This window comes from Myotis brandtii, unplaced genomic scaffold (assembly GCF_000412655.1).
Source record: "Myotis brandtii unplaced genomic scaffold, ASM41265v1 scaffold802, whole genome shotgun sequence".
Classification (NCBI taxonomy): domain Eukaryota; kingdom Metazoa; phylum Chordata; class Mammalia; order Chiroptera; family Vespertilionidae; genus Myotis; species Myotis brandtii.
Genome location: NW_005371230.1, coordinates 92,108 through 110,478, shown reverse-complemented (window position 1 = coordinate 110,478; position 18,371 = coordinate 92,108). Strand labels below are relative to the sequence as shown.

Genomic DNA, 18,371 nt, shown 5'->3' with positions numbered 1-18,371 from the left:
ACACACACACACACACACACACACACACAGTTACTCGTTAATAAGAACCCTAATGCTTTCCATCAGGAATTATTTTTATAAAGATAATATGTAGCGTCATTGTCTGATTTGGGATTTAAAGGTGTCCTTGCCTGAACGAAGGGAGCTAATTGCCTCAGGATCCTTTCTGATGCTTTGATGTGATCTGACTTTCTGCCATTGCAATAATTCGAAACAAATAGTTCCTAATTTATTTTTTAAAATTTTTATTTATTGATTTGAGAGAGAGAGAAACATTGACTTGTTCTACCCATTTATGTATTCATTCACTGGTTGATTCTTGCATGTGCCCTGACCAGGAATTGAACCTGCAACCTTGGCTTCAACCAGCTGTGTTTCTAATTTATGAATGACCTAACCTTACAAAACACCGCAGGCTGGTTCCCTGCCACTGCTACAGGGGCCCTCGCCATCGCCAGCGTGTCTCCCTGTCTGGCCCTCACACTGTGAGAACTGCCGCCTCCAGTACCTCATGTCCCTTCCACTGTCCTTCTTTGCCCCTCATTCTCTCCCTTGGAGGACTCGGGGCACTTCTGTTAAACTCTCTATAGTCTCGTAATTTTATAGGCAACTCTACTGTCAACTCTGTTCCCCAGGAAAACTTCAGTCATCACAGATTCTAACACCTGCATTTATACAAATAAAGCTCAGGTCCAGAGATGTTCAGCACTGTGCTGTGTGACTAGAAACTACCAGTTAGGCCACATAGATCTGGGTCTTGAACCCAGGTCTCCCGATTTTCAGTCCTGGACTCTTCCCACTACACTGCTCATTCACGCAGGCAGATGTCATGAGAGCCATGCTCAAAACTGACAGGTTATATGGGCCAGATCTGTGCTCGAAGCGTGTATGTCAGATCTGTTCAGCTTGTTCTCATTTGGGAGCAGGGCTCCCCTGGTAATTGAATGTGTGGGAAAGTGTATTGCAAACATGTCGGAGGGCCTTGACCAGAGGCACTGCTAGATACAGTTGAAGGAAGGAGTAGAAGGTGTGCTGTCAGACCCCTGGCCCGCCGTGCAGGGCTGGCGCCCTGTGGTTTTTTCCATCATAATGTGAGTGGTTCCGCCATCCGCTCCTGCTGTCATTTCTCCTTATTCCTCAAGTGTACTTTCCACAGACGTGCAGGGACACTTAGGAAATTTCAAGTGTTTGGTGTGGTAAGAATCCCCTTTGTTCTTAAGAAAAAAAAAGAGAAAAAAAAGAACCTACTGGCCTCAAGTTGAGAAGCAAGGGAAGTCTCTTTTCCTTCCTGGCCGGCCTTGGAGGTGATCTTCGGGTAACTTTGAAGAAGTGTGCGACGATTAGTAACTCCTGAGAATTGCTGCCAAGAGGTCAAGCACCGTTTCTCATCTGGAAACTGAACCGGTGCCTAAGTCAATACACACCTGGGCCCTGCGCCCTCCTCTCAAGGGGGTTTGTTTCAAAGGCTTGTTCACCTGTCAGCATGGATACAGGCGAGGAGTGGAGGCTCCTGTAGGGAGGAAGTCCCCTACGTCCTTACTAATTGCCTGGGGTGTGAACGGACCCTGCGTCCTGAGGAGTCGGGGAAGGGCAAGTGTGTGGCCTGTGTCCTTCCACACCACAGGGGTTTGCCTCCCTATTAGTGCTTCTCAGTGGTGTGAAGTACTATGTTAGGGGTCCTGGGACATTTGACAGGGTTTGGAGACATTGTTGGTTGTCACATCTGGGAGAGAGGATGCTACTGGCACCTAGTGGTAGAGGCCAGGGATGCTGCTACACATCCTGCAGTGCACAGGACAGCCCTACAACACCAGCCCCAAAGGTCGGCAGTACTGCCTGGGGTTGAGAAACCTGCTGTGTCAGCAAGTGAATTCCGCACCCAGCCTGAGGAGGTGCTGTTGTTAGGATATGCCTTGGAATTTGAGCGGTGTTATAAGAAAAGAGAAATATTTTGCGATTGACATTTTTTAATACCTAAAAAATAGAGGGGTGGCATTTCCATCCACTTATACTTGTGCTGTTTCTGGGGTTGCTGGTTTGCATGTAAGTTACTTCACCCTCCTTCGCCTCATTAGAGATAGTACCTAACAGTTGTGTCCTGGTGTTTTTGTCTCTCTGCAAGCCTTCCACTTGCTTAAGGAAGAACTGCATCATGGGTAGAAGGTGCTACAACAGGCAGCTCTGTGGTGTTGGTCACAGGTCTGCTGGGATGTCTTTATAGCCAATGTCTATAAAAGGGTTCCCTAATGTCTAATTCAAGTGTCCTTTGCAGCAAATGAACCCAAATGAATCCATTTCCTTTTGCTTTGACCTCAGTAGAATCTAGACAATCTAGGAGAAAAAACAATAAACATTTATAATTAACTAGAAGCCTGGTGCACAGATTTGTGCACCCTTGGGGTCCCTCGGCCTGGCCTGCAACCTCTCGTAATCCGGGACCCCTCGGGGGATGTCGGAGAGCCGGTTTTGGCCTGATCTCCACAAGTTAGGTTGAGGGACCCCACCAGAGCACGAATCCATGCACTGGGCCTCTAGTATGCATATAAGATCTTTGATTAACCTCTTCCTACCCTCCTCCTCCCCCCTTCCCTCTGAGATTCATCAGTCTGTTCCATGTTTCCATGCCTGTGCATTGAGTGTCTGCCCCCGGTGGTCAGTGCGTGTCATGGACGGTTGAACCGTTGCTTAGGTTTTTATATGTAGAGATAGCTTTAGAATATTGTATCACTTGTGTGTTCATCTTGGCACCAATTTAGAGAGCCACCGCCATCCAGTTTCACCTGCCACTGCGTATCGTCTTGGCCTTCTTTTAAAAGCTAGATTCAATGTTTTATGGTTGATGGTTTTTTCACATGGCGCCCTGTAATGTGAGGCCTTACAGAGAAATAGCCATATGAATCTGTCTTGAGCCAGCTGGGCCACACTGGTCGCCACATACCCACTTGTCTGTACATTTCTTGACTTGAATATTTCTTGGCTAAATGGGTTTTCAGGTTACAAAGATGTATTCATTTGTATCAAAAGGATTTTTGCATGATAGGCACATGGCTACACGAGGCCATGTTAGCCATTTAGCCCTGAACGTGGCTTTAATTTTCTGAGGCAAAAATAAACAGGATTTTGTAAGCAACAGGCTGCATTTGCATTTGTTAGGAACAAGCTTGTGCCCAGACAATGGCATAGGATTGCTCTTTAAGAAACAGAAAGTATCATTCAAGTAGAACACCAGAATATTCTCTGCCCTGCAGCTGGGCTTAGAGGAATGTTTATTCTTTTATATTCTTCCTTTTCTTTGGAATCTGCTTCTAGTTTTTGTATTTGAAAAAGGCTTTTACAGCTTTCCTAGGAGAAGAAGAATTTGATTGTCGGTAAATGTGTTCAGTTTCTTCCATGTACTGGTATGTCTCTTTATTAGCCTCTTTCACCCCAAATTAAAATATGTTCTAGGTTTATTTTGTGAAAAGTATTTTTTATCCCCAATCTTAGGGTAATTTAAATGCTATGCACACAATTTTGATTTTTAAGGATATATGTTTAAAAATAATTTTTTCCCCTGAAAGATTAGCTATTCCAAGCATCTATTTCTTTAGAGGCACACACAGCGCTTCCTAGTTTGCATAGACTAATCTGGGGGTGGACTGTTTTCACCCTGATCTTCCCCCCGAGGCTCTGCGATCCTGGTGTTCCTTCCTGTTGAGATGAAAGCTGCATTCCTGAGTTCTTCAGTTGGGGCCTCGCTGTCAGCCAAGCACAGGACCCGCTGAGAAACCATGTGGACGGCAAATGAAAGATCTGAGCACCATGTGGGGAAACGTCTATAATATCTGCCAGGCCCTCCTGCCAGGCCATCTAGTGCCCTGCCGTCTGCGGTGGCCTGTGCTAAACCCTGGAAAAGCTGCTTCTGAAAGATAACACGTTTTGTGGTGCTTGTCTGAATATTTTCAGTTAGTCTGTTTGGCTTGCCGGGGTCCTGTTTTAAGCATTTGTAGAAACTGACGGAGTGGACATGAGAGGGAATGATTACCCTGGGGAATTGGAGGGCTCCAGTCAAGAAATAAAACGTTTCTTACTCTCCACTTTGAGGGGCACCAAGAAACAGAGCAAAGACCCCTTCTTTTATGGGGGTAGTTCCAGTCTAAGCCAAGGACGTGAGGATTCGCCTCCAGTGTGAGCTGCCCGGCCAGGGAGCACCTGTGTGTGGGGTCACCAAGGCCGGGCATTGCCCAGCATCTCAGGGGTTTCGGAAGTGAGCCTGCTCTCTGCTCTCCACCTCGAATGTCACTTCCTACTCCTGACCCTGAACCGCTGACCCTCACTCTACCCACCTCCCTCTAAGCAGGCAACCTCGGGGGAGCTGCTTCAGCTTCGGCCGTCACTCCCCATGGCTGGTGTCACATTCATTCCGGTTGTGCAGTGGAGGAGGCGGCTTCCCCACAGCCAGGCTCTGCACCTACCTCCTGGGTTCCCTCCCCCGCCTGACACCCCTCCTCCCCCCCTAGTGGTCCTTTCTCATCAGCGTTGAAACCCGCTCACTTCTGTCCCGTGAAAAACACGCAAGACTAACAAAAGCCTTCCCCCCCACCCCAACCCCTGCTTCAGATTGTGTAGGCAAACCAGGCCATTTTCCACAAGGTAGTGCTCAATGCTTAGTCGTTTTTATAAATTAATTAAACCATTGTAAAACATCCACATAGGAGTAGACCCGTGCAGGTGGAACCGCGTTGGTCAGGGGTTAACTGTATATCCATGCAAACATGTGGAGTGGTTTGGTTTGTGAGTATAGTGTTGACAGAGGAGGTTTGTAACGTGGTTTACACTGAGTAAGATTTGTCAGGGACATAGTTAAAAATTAATGGTATTTCTCTTGAGAGTACGCATATGTTTAGCATGAGTTCTATCCTATTCTGTCCAGTCCCACCCTATTCAGTACCCACTGTTGTTCAGAATGCCCCGCACCTGACAGTAACCTGGTTCGGAGCTGTTGCGTTCCTCTTTCACCTCATGCTCTGACCGGGCCTGTCCACCCCTCCCATTCAAGGTAAAGAAACTGCTGCGATGAAAGCTGACCTCCTGAGGGCCAGGAATATGAAAAGGTACATTAACCAACTGACGGTGGCGAAGAAGCAGTGCGAGAAGAGAATCAGGATGCTGGGGGGCCCCGACTACGACCAGCAAGAGGACGGGGCCTTGGAGGAGGGGGAGGGGCCTCAAAGCCAGAAGGTAGAACTTTCAGTTTCTTGTTTGACCTTTTCATGTTTGTTATGAACGCTGGTGGAATCAGAGATACAGTCTTGTAACTTTCTGGTATTTAATTTAAGGCAAATGTTCCAGAATATAGACTCACATGTTTGCTTTTATGAGTGACGAGCTGTATTACCTGGTGTCATTGACTTCCGGGAATGGTAATAGGCATGATAGGTAGGCATGGGGTGGATGTATGTGTGTGCGCGCATGCCTGTGTGTGTTTTCCCATCCTCCCTTTTCCCTCCCACAATCCTAGAGGAGCATAATTTAAAACCTTCCCACAAAGAAAACTTTAGGCTCATTATTTCACTAGTGCAGTGGTCGGCAAACTGCAGCCCCTTGAGTGTGGCTCTTCCACAAAATACCACGTGTGGGCGTGCACGTACAGTGTGATTGAAACTTCATGGCCACACTAAGGGGCCAAAGAGCCGCAGTTTGCCGACCACTGCACTAGTGGATTCTGTTAACCATTTTAAGGCAGAGATAAAATCAATCTTAACTACACCTGTTTAATAAGTGGAGGAGAAAAACATTACAAGAAGAAAATAAAACAAACAAACTACTAACCAATATCCATCATGACCCGAATAGAAAATAGAAAATTCCTTAACAATATTTTGGCAAATCAAATCCAGCAATCTATAGATAGCAAAGTACTCCAATGTCCTTAGTCTAAACATTTTGTACATTGTTTATTTGCAATTCTATTATCAAGGCTTAATGGAATACTCATTTTTTAAAACAGCTTTAAAGTATACGAAGAAATTTTGACATATGTATGTACTCATGAAGTTATCATCACAATGAAGATAGCCAGCATCTTTATCACCCACAAGAGTTTCCTGGTGCATTTGTAACCTCTCGACCCCACTGACCTAATTCTTTCACCCACGCTTACTCACCTAGAAAGCGACCTCTTGACTGCGTTGTTTTTTGCCACCCATCATTGTCTTGTCTGTCTCAGCCAAAATGCTGGTTCAGGCTTTTTCTGATTAGTTTTTGTTGTCTGTTGTGATACACAGCAGCTGTTATAAGTCTCACAGCCACCCATAAAGTAGGCGGTACTGTCCTCATTCTACAGAAGAAGAAACTGAGGTTCAGAGTGGTGGAGTAACAGCTCATGGGCCTAGGAAGTGGCAGAGTCAGGATGCAAACCTAGGCAGTGTAGGTGTCACACAGTGAAATGCTCCTGTGGGTCTCAAGAGAAGGAAAAAACAAATGGAGTAGAGAACTTGGTTCATCTACAGCCAAGAGATAAGGTATATCAGATGTTTTAGTAATCCTACTTGAGATATACTTACCCTAGTTTATGTGGCTATATTTGCACTGTGGGGACTGAACATAGAAAGGATTAAATCTAACAATGGAATAGTTTAGATTTTTTGGACTTAATTTTGCAAATATGTGAATTTGTATCCAACTGGGGAATCATTTGATCTGAGTGAACTTATGCTGGGAAGGCTTCCTTAGAATTTGTGGAATGTCCTTCCTGCTCAACTCCTCCCTATATTAAAAATCAGTGGGTCTCTGAGTGACCTGTCCTCCGTAGCCACAGGTGGTATGGGTTTCCTCTAACCTCTCAGGAGCATGGACAGTCAGGATTGGCACTTCAGAATGCTTCACCAGTACGGTTTACATAAAGTAAAGCTACATGCTACAACCTCCCAGAGTGAGGACACTATCTAAATACTAATGGTCTGGAATATTTATGGGAACTAGTTATTAGTGGTCTGTAGCAAGGGATGGCCATCTTCTTTAATTAGGTACCAGAAGTTGTTAGAAAAAAATGTCCCTTTCTGCCCACAGAACAGATTGAAGGTTACTGTCGCAGAAGAGTTGAATATTCATTGACCACATGCACTTGGTAACATTTCTGAAAATCTCACAATATTGAGAATCTTAAAATGTTTTCTTTTCATTGCATTTGAGTTATACTTAGATGCCATTTAAAAAATCTCATTAAGAACCAAGAATATGAGACTTAAATTCCTTCTAAATTAATTTGGGGCATTTCTCCTAGTTCATTGAGTTATAAATTATAATGAAGGTCATCTGCTTTCTCATATCACAGCAGTTCATGCTTATGATCATTCCCACGGAGTCTTCAACTAGTGCTTTTTCTTTTACTGTGAGCATGCAGAATAATAAAGGTAATTTGGTATATCCATACAATAGAATATTATGGATTAATTAAATGATACTTATAAAATATTTTTAATTGAATGTGATACTCTAAACAAAAAGGGCAAAATATAAAATAATTTGTAGTTTGCTCAGCTATATAGAAATAGGGTGGAAAGCAAAAATACCAAATTATTACACTCTGGCTTCCTGGTCTTTAATACATTTCTCTTTAATTTTTCTATTATTGGCATCTATTGCTTTCAGCAGTACATCCAATAGGGCAGGGTTATGTCTATTTCATTTCCTAGAAGTGTGCCTGATAACAGAGTTGATGCCAAATAGATTTTGTGCTGAATGAGTGAATGATTAATAGAAAATTGGTATTTATTGAATATGTGCATTTTGAATATTCAGTAAACTTTTACCATTTAAAATTTAAGAGGGTGAGAGAAGTACTGTATTACATTGACTATGACCTTAAAACAGTGAGGCATTTTCCCCCCCTGAATGTAGAAATTAATCCATTGGAAGTTAAAGCAAACTGATATTTAAAATTTTGCTTTTAAGAGCTTTTTCTTAAATTCTCTTAATAGATTCTTCAATTTGAAGACATCTTGGCCAATGCTTTCTACCGAGAGCACTTCCGAATGTACATGGAAAGAATGGACAAGAGAGCTCTGATTGGCTTTTGGGAGTCTGTGGAATCTTTAAAGAATGCTAATAAGGTAGTATTTTTAGACTAAGGAATATTAATCACTAGCTGATAAAAACTTGTATGCTAGGCAGTGTGTCTGTGTTTCTCAGTGAAACTATAAGATAGAATTCATGAAAAGAACATTTTAACCAATATAATATTGGCATGATGTTTTAGCTCATAATGGTAAATAAAAATTAGCTTTTTTTTAAAAAAAAATAAAAGTTGCTTTTGAATGTGTAGTCAAAGGGAAAAAAAGATTTATAAAAGTACCAAAATAGTGAATTTAGTTTCAGGTACTTCCTTTTTGACACATTATATAACGGCATGTGCATACCCACATTGCTGTTATAATAAATTTGGTCTTGTCACCTACAACTCGACCTTATAACCTTGTTATTTTTAATATAATGTGCATATTTTATACTATTGATTGTTCTCCTTTTATTTTATTTAAAATTTAAAATATGATTGACTTAAGGAACACAGAAAAAAATTTTGGTTACAGTGAAAAGCCCAACAATAAACATTATGTTTTGTACTTGGCAACTTCTCAATATATATTTAAGAATTAAATTCAAGAATATGAAATATATATGTATGGATATATCTATAAATATACTTAACAACATGTATAATATATATACATATATTTTGTGCGGCTTATTAATTATTAAAAGCCCGCTGATATTTATTAAAAGAAGCACAAAGAGCAGTGTGTACATTAAATTACTCACTTTTACTTTACATGAGTGTTGCTGGAATTGAATGCCACCTGTTAACTGTTCAACATGAAGTGTTCATTTTAAGGACCCGGCTGTTGTGTTCAGTGTCTAACACTTACCCTTTGGCCCTGAATGTACACGAAGCCTTGGGCCCACCCTGGCTACCAGTGTGCATTCTCAGTGTCGCCCTTCCCCCTTTAAAGCACAGAGAGGCAGAAGAGAAGAATTCTCAGAGGTGATATTTCTTACCTTCCTCATTCTCTTCCTGTCTTTTCAGAATGAAATCCCACAGTTAGTTGGTGAAATTTACCAGAATTTCTTTGTGGAGAGCAAAGAAATATCGGTGGAAAAATCCCTTTACAAAGAGATCCAGCAGTGTCTTGTAGGAAATAAAGGTATTGAAGTGTTCTTCAAAATCCAGGGAGACGTTTATGAGGTCCTGAAGGACAGGTATTACCCTTCGTTTATTGTCAGTGACCTCTATGAGAAAATGACGATGCAAGAGGAAGAAACACATGCCTCACAGTTGACTTCTAACAAGGATGAAGTGGTGAGTCCCATTCAACTTCCTGCTTCCTCTCAGTGCGTAAACTTTGAATGTGATTAGGTGAGCACATATTGTATAAGGCAAATTTGGGGTGCACCTCCATCTTTTTAACATATAGGAATTTCAGTAGAACTTGAAGTTGAATTACCATGTTGCTTGTGGCCTTACACATGTCTTTCTTTGTCCTTCTGACCAACTGGCTACCATTTTCCAACATTGTGTCAGAGGCCTCCCTGCCTTATACCTGCCTGAGACACACCCTGGTTTGACTCCTGAAAAACTGTGAGGTGGGCCGCTTGAGACAAAGGATGGGGGAAAAATAAGGAGAGGCAGAGAATGTGAGAGGAGTCATGGGAAATATTTTGGAGTTAAGAAAATCAGGTGAAATGAAGATGTTCTGGAAGGAACCTTGCTCTCCATACCTGAAGTCTGATTCCTGTTAGTGTACTAGGTCGGTCTGGACAGCCCCAGAGGCTATCCATTCACTCTCAATGACTTTTACTATCAGTGAGTCTTAAGTTTTGTGAAGGTACAAAGAAAAAAAATGTGTTTTAGAGTCTTCTTACATAGAAAGATTATCATTTATCTTGGATTCTTTCTGCCCAGTTCACTCTATCTCAAGCCCTGAGGATCAAGTACTTGAGCTTGATAATATTAGAATCTGGCATCTCTGAACTGTTGTTAAATTCATTCATTCAGGCTTTTTTAAAGAAATATGTTTTTATTGATTTCAGAGAGAAGAATGGAGAGGGAGAAAGAGATAGAAACATCAATGAGAGAGAATCATTAATCGGCTGCCTCCTATATGCCCCCTACTACTGGGGATCGAGACTGCAACCCGGGCATGTGCCCTGACCAAATGTCCACCTATGAACCATGACCTCCTGGGTCGCAGGTGGATGCTCAACCACTGAGCCATACCTGCCGGGCCAGGCTTTAAAAAAAAAAGTTTTGTTACTTGGTTGTTTACATTTTCGGTATACAAAACCACTAAGCTCTTTGGTCCAAAACTCATTACTCATTGCATTTTCTTTTTAAGACAGGCCAGTTTGGTTTTTTGGTTGGTTGTTTGTTAATCCTCACCTAAGAATATTTTTCAAGGGAGCGGGAGAGACACAGAGAGAGAAACATTGATGTAAAAGAGACACGTAAATTGGTTGACTCCCTCACACACCCTGACCAGGACCAGGAATTGATCCTGCAACCAAGGTACTTGCCCTTGACCAGAATCAAACCTGTGACCCTTCAGTCCACGACCAACACTCTGTCCACTGAGCCAAACTGGCTAGGGCAGGCCAGTTTGTTTTACTATGTTATCGCTCTACCTAAAAGTTAAAATGGTTAATATGCAAATGAGGTTATTCAAATTAATAAAAACATTAATGCCCAACAGATAAATTGAACAAGGACTTTAACTGACACTTGATAAGAAAAGTAATAGTAAACAAAACATAAAAAAATGTCCAACTTCACCTAGGATTCAAAGGGGGGTATTATGTATTACTGACGTTTTGATAGTTCCTATTCTTTGTTTCAATAATCAAGTTTATCTACAAATTTATCCTAGAACATAGCTAAAAATGAGAAAAAAGTTTATGCACAATGGAGTTTAACTTAATACACCTGGGAGAGCAAAAGTGCAAAATCAACTCGTAGAGGAGCAGCGGTAGCATCTGCCTCAGTTAAATTTCAATTCATAAAGTACCATGCGACATAAATTATAATTTTGAAGACTGTAATATCCTCAAAATATGTTATGTGAAAAAGGCAGAATATCCACTCAAGTGTGTACAGGTGTAAAGTTATGTCATAATAGATATACTTATGGACAGGATTAGAAAGAAACTACAGAAATGAATACCTTATTTTTCTTTGAAAAAAATTTAATACACTGTTTGTTACAATTCATAATAGTTAGAAGAAAAAACTCTGGAAGAAAGTTAAGGAGTAAACAAACCCGAAGATAGTTCTCAGCAGTTCTTTTCAGTGTCCTGATGTTGCTGCTCATGAATCTGATTAACAGGCCCCTTAGTAATCTAGCCAGATTTTTCCAAGTTATATGGTTCTTTGTGAACTTTAAGTCACTTTCAAATGCTAACCATTTTACTAGTAAGTAATCTACATAATGATTTATAAAATACATCTTCAAGAGAAGGACTGAACAGAGTCTATACAGAAAGTACTTTTGCTAGTAGGAATTTGGAAATTTTATTTTAAAGAGACTTGCATGAGTTTTTCCATAATATTCTTAGGACACCAAAAGGATTCCAAACCTGTGTCTTTGTCAAAGATGAGAGACAGGACACTGAGGTAGAGCTGGGAAGACAAATCTGTTGCCTCCCCTTGTTCCATGCATATCCCCTTGGGTGAACCATTTGGGAAATAATGGTGAGGAATCATTTTCCTTTCCCTAGGATATTAAATATTTCCTTGTTTTGTTTTTGTTTTTTCTCATTGCAGTTCTGAACACCAATTACTTTGGTTCCAAATACTTTAATTTTTCACTTTACTGAGAAAAAGCAGTCTGCTTCTAGACTTTCTACTACAGATTTTTTTCCTTAGTGGAGCTGAGTACTTTGGGCGGTGCATTGTAATGATGTGGTGCCTATCTAATAGGTAATAATTACGGAACAGTCCATCTTTGTATGACACAGTGGTTATGTGACTTCCTCCTCCAGGGCCTGGGGGATGAGGCTGGTGAGGAAGCTGTGGATGAAGGCACCAGTCGGATTAATGAACAAGCCAGTTTTGCTGTAAACAAACTACGAGAACTAAACGAGAAACTTGAATATAAAAGGCAAGCTCTAAATTCTATTCAAAATGCACCAAAACCTGACAAGAAGGTAACTCTTTCGCTTTCAAGGTTGTCTTTGAAAGTTTCCATTTTTTAAGTTTGATAAATAGTAGTTTTCAGTTTATGCTGAGAGGTGCCACGTTTTCTTTAAAAAGAGTTTTATTTTAAGTTCTATTGTTGTTATTATTGTTTTGCTTCTAGTAAGAATAGGAAAGTACTTGTTTTTACTCTTGTGTGATTTGGGTTTCTTTCCCCACCATCATCTGTGAGTAAGCGTTCCCTGGACTGGCTTGCCTGCAGTACCTTTGGGGGAGGAGCAAAGCTTCCCCTTGAACCAAGGTTGTTTCTGCAAGTGAGTTAACTGCTCAAGGACAATCTTTACCTTTTTAAAATTTTCTTATAAATGCTGCAAGTAAAATATAGAGAATCTCACCAGATTATGCAAGAAAAAAGTTATCTTGCTAAAAGGCAACAGAATTAGTAAGTTTAAAAATGTAAACAGCATCTCGCTCATTGGCATTTGTCACACCAGGAGGCGGTGTGGCCTTTGCCTGGGGTTCATGCCTCCATGGAGGCCACCAACACCCTTTGGTCGGCTAAAGTGATCTCTGGCACTTTCCGCACCTGTGCTCAGAGACATAAGTGACGAGTAAATGAATGATGCTGTGAAGGTCACTGCAAAGAATCAATGAAATATAGAATCTACCACCTGCTCTTAGGGAGCAAACATGCTGGTTGTGGACCCAAAACATAGTCCGATGACAATGAGGCAGATAGTCCCAGCCCTTACCGGTGGCAAATGCGGGACGATGGCCCGGCGGGAGGCTTCCTGCGGGGTTTCTGAGGAAGGAAGGGGTCCTCGTAGACTGCATGCTGAGGAGGGTTTGGGGGCAAAGCCGCTGGCCTCAAACTGCAGTTCTATCACCCTATACGTTTTCTCATAAAAGAGATCCAAGGAGACGGTAAACACAACAATTTTTTAAAAAATTGTTTATTTTTTTAAAATTGTAGTAAAATAAGCATGACTTTAAATTTTACCATCTTAACCATTTTAAAATGTACAGGTTAATGTGAATACACTCACGTGCTGTGAAACTGTCACCACGATCCATCTTCAGAACTCGCTTCCTCTTGCAGAATTGCAACTCTACCCACTGAACACTAACTCCCCATCGCTCCTTCCCCGCCTTTGGCCACCACCATTGTGCTCTCTGTCTGTTATGAATTTAACGAGTCCAAGTACCTCACGTCCGTGGAATCATACAGCATTCTTCCTTTTGTGACTGGCTTGTTTCATTTAGCATAATGTCTTCAAGGTTCATTCATATATTACTATGTGTCAAAATTTCCTTCCTTTTAAAAGCTAAATAATATTTCATTGTATGTGTATACAGTGTTTTGTTTATCCATCCGTCTTTGTTTGCTTCCACTTTGGGCTATTGTGACTAACGCTGCCATAATCATGGGTGTACAAATATCTCTTTGAGATCCTTTTATTCCAGGTCTTTTGGGTGTTTACCCAGAGCTGTAATTGCTGGGATATATGTTAATTTTGCTTTTTAATTTTTTGAGGAATCTCCTTACTGTTCCACAGTGGCGGCACCATTTTATCTTATCATCATACATAGGATTCTGATTTCTCTGTATCCTGACCAATACTTGTTATTTTCTGGTGTGTGTGTGTGTGTGTGTGTGTGTGTGTGTGTGTGTACATGTTTTTAATAATAACAATCCCTAATGAGATGGTATCTCACTCTGGTTCTCTGGTTTTGTTTTGCATTTCCCTAATGATTAGTGATGTTGAGTATCTTTTCAGGTACTTTTTGGCCATTCATATATCTTCTTTGGAGAAATGTTTATTCAAGTCCTTTGCCCATTTTTGAATCAGGTTGTTTATTTGTTGTTGAGTTTTAGGAGTTCTCTATATGTTCTGGATATTAATCCCCTGTCAGATATGCGATTTGCAAATATATTCTTCCATTCTGTTGACTGTCTTTTTACTGTGTTAATACTGTTTTTGCCCAAAAGTGTACAATTTTTATGAAGTCTAATTTTTCTATATTTTCTTTTGTTGCCTGTGCCTTTGGTGTCATAGCCAAGAAATTATTGCCATTAAATGTTATGAAGCTTTCCCCCATGTTTTCTTCTGAGAATTTTATAGTTTTAGCTTTATGTTTAGATCTTTGATTCATGCTGAGTTAATTGTAGTATGTGGTATTAGGTAAGGGTCTAACTTCATTGTTTTACATGTGATATCCCATTTTTTTCAGCACCATTTGTTGGAAAGGTTGTCTTTTTCCCATTGAATGGTCTTGGCACCCTTGTCAAATATGTGACCATATAAGTGAAGGTTTACTTCTTTGCTTTCTTTTCCATTCTATTGGTCTATATGTCTGTTTTTATTTCAGTACCAAATTGTTTTGATTAGGGTACTTTTGTCATAGGTGTTGAAATTAAGAAGTGGGAGTTTTCCATTTTTGTTCTTCTCTTCCCAGGTTGTCTGTTCTATTCAGTCTCCCTTGAGATTCTACATAAATTATAGGATGGATTTTTCTGTTTGTGCAAAAAACAAACAAACATTGAGATTTAGACAGGGATTGCATTGCATCCGTAGATCACTTTGGGTAATATTGCATCTTAGCAATCTTTAGTCTTCCAATCCATGAACATGGGCTATCTTTCCATTTGTTTATATTTAATTTCTTTCATCAATGTTCTGTAGTTTTTATTGTAAAAGTATTTCACCTTCTTGCTTAAGTTCATCCTATATATTTTATTATTTTTATGCTATTGTAATGGAATTGTTTTCTTTATTTCCTTTTTGGATGATCTGTTATTAGTGTATAGAAATGCAACTGGTTTTTGTGTGTGTTGATTTTGTACCCTGCTACTTTTTACAAATTATATAGCATTTTAAATAGCTTTATAACTCCCAGGATGTATTTCCTGTGGCAGATTGTTTCCAAGTTGAAGGAGGAAATAATTCTAACAGAGAAAGAACGCACGGACCTTCAGCTGCACCTGGCAAGGACAGATTGGTGGTGTGAGAACCTCGGAATGTGGAAAGCTTCCATCACCAGTGGAGAGGTAGGCTTCATTGCTTGTACTCCCAATTTATTTTAAAAGTTTGACTTCATAAGAAAAGATTTTTCTCTGGAGAATTAAGGTTGAGGGTGGAAATCTTATATTTATTCTCCTAGACTGCATTTGTCCTGCCTTCCTTCCCCCATATTTCACTCTTGTTCTCCCATGACTGGGAGCTACACTCGGCTGCCTGGTAGGGATCTACTCTTACTCCACTGTAGACAGAAAGTTGTCCTTGTTCAGTGGACCTGGAAGAGACTTCAGACTGGGAGCAGTTAATGTCTTTAAGTTACCATCTTATTTTTCCATTGAATGTTGAAATAAAATGGAAAGCACTATTTGAAATTTGGAGGTAAAAAGTTTTAAATTTAAGTGTTTCTGATCGTTCCATCCTTCTGACTTCAGTTGTTCCAATGTCAGTAGCTGTAAGATCTTTAATAAAATATTTTGTCGCCCTAGCTGGCTTGGCTCAGTGGATAGAGCGTCAGCCTGCAGACTGAAGGGTCCCAGGTTCGATTCCGGCCAAGGGCACATGCCTGGGTTGCGGGCTCGGTCCCCAGTGGCGGGTGTGCAGGAGGCAGCTGATCAATGATTCTCTCTCATCATTGATGTTTCTATTTCTCTCTCCTTCTCCCTTCCTCTCTGAAATCAATAAAGAAATATATTTAAAAAAAATATTTTGTCCTTTGAATTAGAAAATATTTTGCTATTCTCTGATGAGATGGAATAACCTTTCTTAGAATATACTGTATCCCTTTTATTTTGTCTAAATAAATAATTTCATTTAAAAGAAAGACGCTTTAGGCATTTACACTGTTAATGCCTTTCTATCTGCCGGGACCTAAAGGTCAGGTCCACAAGTAACAAGATCCCGAGTGAGAGAGTGTTAATGCTTTGTCCATCATTGTTTCCAGTGGCTTGTTAAATACTCAACTCCTTAGATTTGCAAGCACCTAGCTGCCCAGCTTGTCTTTGTTCATCCCTGCCTTTCCCATCATCCCAGTGGCTGCATACGCACTGGGGGCGGGCTTAAGAGTCACAATCTTAATTGTTCTCTAGACTAGAGAATGAAACAAAGCATGTTCTCCGAGAGCCACGCTGAAAGCACACACCTTACCTGAGAGCTTAACCAAGTACCCTTAGTATATCTTTGGTACTTATTGGCACTCTTACTAAGGTAAACTGCAGGGTGATATGCTTTTTGGGGGGCAATAGATCAGGGAAGATTGCACCCAACCTTGAAATACTATATAGAAGTATCAGCCTTGATGCATGGCCAATAGATTGCACAGGACAATGCTGGTTTGATTCCTGGTCAGGGCACATACCTGAGTTGTGGGATTGATCCCCAGTTGAGGCACGAATAGAAGGCAACCGATCAATGTTTCTCATGTTGATATCTCTCTCTCGCTGTCTTTCTCTCCCTTCCTCTCTATAAGTATATTCTTGGGTGAGGATTAAGAAGAAACCCTTGATAATTGTAGATGGAGTTATCTTTAGGGTGAAGTCAGGGGTATCTAGTGTCAAAAAATGGTAGAGGAGGCCTGTGGAGGGAAAGAACACAAATTCTGTCACCTCCTCAGTGTTGCCTTAGAGCTGCCCCTGACATTTCAGTTTATTAAAATCACCTTCCAAAGGCAAATGCTGCAGGAGGGAGAGAGGGAAGGGGACTCTCATGAGGCCCCTTGCCCTGGTCCTCAGCTGTTCCTCGGGAGCTGGCTGCGGCACCGAGGTCACTGCAAGGGAATGGAATGCACCCAGAGGGGTCGCCTCACTGCCAGTCACCAGCAGTCCCACGGGAGTGTGCAGGCTTGTTTACACTGCTCCGGACTCTCCGGGGCTCAGGCTGGACCCCCACTTACTAGACATGTGATGCGAGGACAGTCAGAGACCCTGTCTGTGCCTCCGCTTCCCCTGTTCTTACAGGGAGAACAGTCCTGCCTCACGGGGCTCAGCGTGTGCTCAGTAGGTCTCGCCTCTCTGTTCTTTGCTTTTCTTATTGGCTCTTTCTCTCTAATTCGATTTGTTACTGATTCAAGCTTAAATTTGATGTATTTTCTTTTGTTTCTTTTCTGATCAATTTGCCTTAAAAATAATAGCGGCTTCTGCCTGGTCAGTGTGGCTCAGTAGTTGAGCCTCGACTAGTTGAGCATGAACCAGGTCACGGTTTGATTCCTGGTCAGGGCACAGGCCTGGGTTGCAGGCTTGATCCCCAGTGTGGGGTGTGCAGGAGGCAGCTGATCAATGATTCTCTCTCACCATTGATGTTTCTATACCTTTCTCTCTCTGAAATCAATAAAAACGTGTGTTTTTTTAATAAATTTTATAGATTTTTTACAGAGAGGAAGGGAGAGGGATAGAGAGTTAGAAACATCGATGAGAGAGAAACATCGATCAGCCGCCTCCTGCACCCCCCCTCCCCCCACACTGGGGATATGCTCGCAACCAAGGTACATGCCCTTTCCCGGAATCGAACCTGGGACCCTTTAGTCCCCAGGTCGACACTCTATCCACTGAGCCAAACCGGTCAGGGCAATAAAAACGTATTTTAAAAATAATAATAATAGTGGGCTTTTGTGAATTTGTTGGGGTGCATGTGTGTATCTGTATGAATATATATGTGTGTTTGTGTTTATGAATTATCTAAATTGGGAGGTAGAGGACATTGTGTCTCCTAATGTAAAATTTCATGAAAATAGAAACCATGATTTGTTGAATCCTGAAATTAAACTGGGGAAACCCTCGTATTTCACACCTGTTTACTTGCTGTTGATTTGATTTTTCAAGGAAACACAGAATGGTAAGTCTGCCATATTAGTTTTCTTTTGCTGTAGAATAACTTATCACAAATTTCATAGCTTAAAAAAGCAACACCCACTTCTTAGATCACAAGGCCATGGGCCCATAGTCCAGCATGATATGGCTGGTTCTCTGTTCATTGTGTCATAAAGCTGAAATCGAGATGTTGGCCAGACTGAGTTCTTGTTTAGACTCTGGGGAAAAATTCCCTTCCAAGTTCATTCAGGTTGTTGGCAGAAGTGGTTCCCTGAGGTGGTGGAACTGAGGTCTCAGTTCTGGTTGTCAGCTGGGGTGGTTCTTCATTCCTGGAAGTGCTCCCAGACCCTCTCCTCGTGCCCCTCTCCATCCTGACGCTAGCAG

General features: G+C 41.3%; 1 protein-coding gene across 4 annotated transcripts in view; it reads left to right on the top strand.

Annotated features, from left to right (window-relative positions):
- Positions 1–18,371, top strand: part of SNX25 (sorting nexin 25) — a 68,917-nt gene that overhangs the window by 33,078 nt on the left and 17,468 nt on the right. For all 4 annotated transcript variants that reach the window (XM_005883836.2, XM_005883835.2, XM_014531400.1 and 1 more), the window contains 5 exons: positions 5,039–5,220; positions 7,962–8,093; positions 9,065–9,337; positions 12,013–12,177; positions 15,084–15,215. In XM_005883836.2, the coding sequence (XP_005883898.1) occupies positions 5,039–5,220; positions 7,962–8,093; positions 9,065–9,337; positions 12,013–12,177; positions 15,084–15,215 (884 nt within the window). The remainder of the gene's footprint in view (positions 1–5,038; positions 5,221–7,961; positions 8,094–9,064; positions 9,338–12,012; positions 12,178–15,083; positions 15,216–18,371) is intronic.